The 2,985-nt window shown below is 50.8% G+C and overlaps 1 protein-coding gene across 1 annotated transcript in view; it reads left to right on the top strand.

Moving 5' to 3' along the window:
• The first annotated feature begins 461 nt into the window (after window positions 1-461).
• Window positions 462-2,985, top strand: part of TMEM213 (transmembrane protein 213) — an 8,063-nt gene continuing 5,539 nt past the window's right edge. Inside the window, exon 1 of the mRNA XM_017499714.2 lies at window positions 462-701. Within this exon, the coding sequence (XP_017355203.1) occupies window positions 620-701 (82 nt within the window). The 5' untranslated portion in view covers window positions 462-619. The remainder of the gene's footprint in view (window positions 702-2,985) is intronic.

Raw genomic sequence — 2,985 nt, forward strand, 5'->3', positions numbered from 1 at the left:
AAGCGTCCCATCAGCAGACGCAGCCTCCACTGTTGAAACCCACAGTGCTTTATCACTCCCAAGCCACTCCTCAAACCCTGCTCTGAGGTTGAATGATGCCTGTTTGTAATGAAAGCACTTGGAGAGCTGGCGTCTCCCAACTTTAGCATGGTGCAGTCAATGCCCACAGTAGCTGCTCAGTGAATATTGGACCAAATGGTATTGGGCATCCATGCTACACCTGCAGATGGGAGCGGCAGCCAGCTCATCCCCAGGAACCAGCATGGCACAGATAACTCTTGTCCTCCTCTTTTTTCTCAGTAAGGACAAAATCTGTGCTCAGGGGAGAAGGGCATTGCTTGCCCCTCCCTTCCCTCCTCAGCCAACAGTTTGACTTCCCTTCTAGAGAGGTAAGAGAAGGTGTGACAGGTCAAGTTTCCTTTGCTCCACCCCATCGCGTTTTCCCCAAACACCCAGCACAAGCTCACCTCTGGCAGAGCTGCTTTCCAGCTCCTGCAGGTCGGACTTGGCTCACCTGCACCCGGGACTCCGCAGGCCTCCGCGGGACGGGCTCACCTGCACCCAGGACTCCGCAGACCTCCGCAGGACGGGCTCACCTGCACCCAGCACCGCCTCCAGCATGCAGCGCCTCACCGCCGCCACCAGGGCCGTCCTGATCCTCAGCCTGGCCTTAGCTTCCTTCCACTCGGCTTGCTCCGCAGGTAGCGTGGTGAGCTTTATTCGTGGCCAGGCTGGGAAGGGGGAGGGAAGGAGGGAAGAGAGGTGGGAGGGAAGGAAGGGGAGGGGGAGGATTCCTTGGCCGGGGTTGGTTCCGTACCAAGGAAGGAGGAAACAGAACTTTCTCTTCTGGAGGATTAGGCAGAGGGTGGGAGGTGGGCCTCGGGGAGCGGGGAGACGGGGTAGGTCTTAGGTTTGCCTAAGACAGAGATCAGACACTCAATTCCTCAGCTGGGGCAGGAGCAGCCACCTCCGTTGGCCTTGGCCACAAAGAAAGGAAAAAGTTTTCTGCTGCAGTCTCACCTATCAGGAAACCAAAATGACATCTCTTGGCCCGCTGTGTCCCAAAGGCTCCTTCTCAGCCTTCCCCAGGCCGCTGTGCTTTGTGGTCCTCCCTGTGCACATTTGTGTCAGACTTTCCCATTCCGAAATCCTCCATCCCTCCCTGCCCGAAATCCTCCATCCCTCCCTGCCCCCTGTACTTCCTCTGTGACTTTCACAAAACCTGACCGCCACAGGGCTGCCATTCGCCGTGTCCCACCCTCCTGCCTCCCGGGGTGCTGGAAATGCTGGGTTATCTCCTCATTTTCCTACGGAGGCTGGAAGGCTGATCTGTAACTGGCTCTGTCCTTCCCAGCCACGCTCTGCCGCTCATGGCAGAGGGACCTTGGTTATCATCTCATGCTCCTGGCGTTGATCTTGTCCTCAGCTACCTCAGAACACTGCAACGCCCTCTATGCCCTGCAAGACTCCCCTTCTCAAAACCAACCCTGCCCCGCAGAGTCCTGTATCTGCCCCTGTCATCCTCAGACTCTCTTCTGTCACCACTGCCAGGGGTATTGGCGTGGATGTTCAAGACGTGCATTCTTGAGCCACTGAGCCTGAACTCAACCCCAGTGTCCATGACTCACTCGCTATGCGACCTCCAGCAAATTACTTTCCCTCTCTGTGCCCAGTTTCCTCCTTTATTTCATGGGGACAATCACAGTGCTTGTTCACAGGGCTGTTGTCAAGAGGAATTGACATAATTGCACGTAAACAACCTAGAAATAGCTCACAGAAGACACATAGTGAATGTCAGCAACTATGGTGAACACGTTGGTTTTATTTTCCAACTCCACCTCTCCCCAAATAAGAGCACTGAGTCTCTTTCCACTTACCCTGACAGTGCCTTGCTTACGATGGGGGCTCAAATACAAAAGCCAAGTTTAACTGCACTGAATTGGGCCTTCCTGGCAGCTTTTCCTGTACCAAGTGGGGCCAGTCCCTGCCTCGATTCTGGCTCTGTTTATAAGGCAGGAGGGTGATGTCTAAATTCTTAGGAATTTTCGCCGGGGCTATTTCCTTTGAACCACAGAAAATTGCTGATCTTGAACAGTTTTGACCTATGACAACGACAATTTCATGAGCTTGAACCTAATCTGAGCATTCAGCTAACTAGGGTCTTTTCCCCTCACTTTGGAAGAGGACATCTCCATTCTAGGTGTAGAGGTGAGGTGAAAGTCAGGACCAAGGAAGTTATTTGAGTCAGAAGGAAAATTAGAATGGCGAGGAATCAGTTTCTCCAAAACAAATAAAGACCAGGCTCGAAGCCATTTAGCTGTAAATAATTTACAGTAACAGATTGCATCGAGACCATGACTATACTTTAAGCAGGACATTGGAGTGGCTTGGGGGTTGGCTGGCATAAAATTAGTCTCAGCAGCAATTTCATGGCTTTAGCTAAACTGCAGGTTTCTTAACTCGTCCTGCTGTGTGACAAGCACCTTTGAAGGACATACTGACTCACAGTCAGGGGAGCCTTGAGAGTTTCCACACCCACCACCTTTTTTTTTTTTTTTTTTTTTTTTGCATTCCCAAAGAAGCAGGCTGAACAGCAATATAATTTCTAGGAAGGTTCGTCCCATCCATCTCTTGGTTCCCATCTACCTAGATCAGCATTAGCACTGTCTAATAATAGAACTTCCATTGAGGGTGGAAATGTCTCATGTCTGAGTTGTGTTATCAGTATGGGAGCCACTAGTCACACGTACTGATGGAACCCTTGGCATGTATCTAATGTAACCAAGAAGCTGAGTTTTTTTACTGAATTTAATTTTAATAACTTTGAACAACCACAAGTGGCTAGTGGCTGCTCTATTGAATAGTATGGATTTAGAGGTCATCTCTCTCCTTATTGTCAGTTATGGAAGGGAACCTGGATGCCTTAGATCTCTAACCCCATCCCATACCCGAAGCCAATATAACTTTAAGAATTCATGCTAGGCC

Source organism: Cebus imitator, unplaced genomic scaffold, assembly GCF_001604975.1.
Source record: "Cebus imitator isolate Cc_AM_T3 unplaced genomic scaffold, Cebus_imitator-1.0 Scaffold260, whole genome shotgun sequence".
Taxonomy (NCBI): Eukaryota; Metazoa; Chordata; class Mammalia; order Primates; family Cebidae; genus Cebus; species Cebus imitator.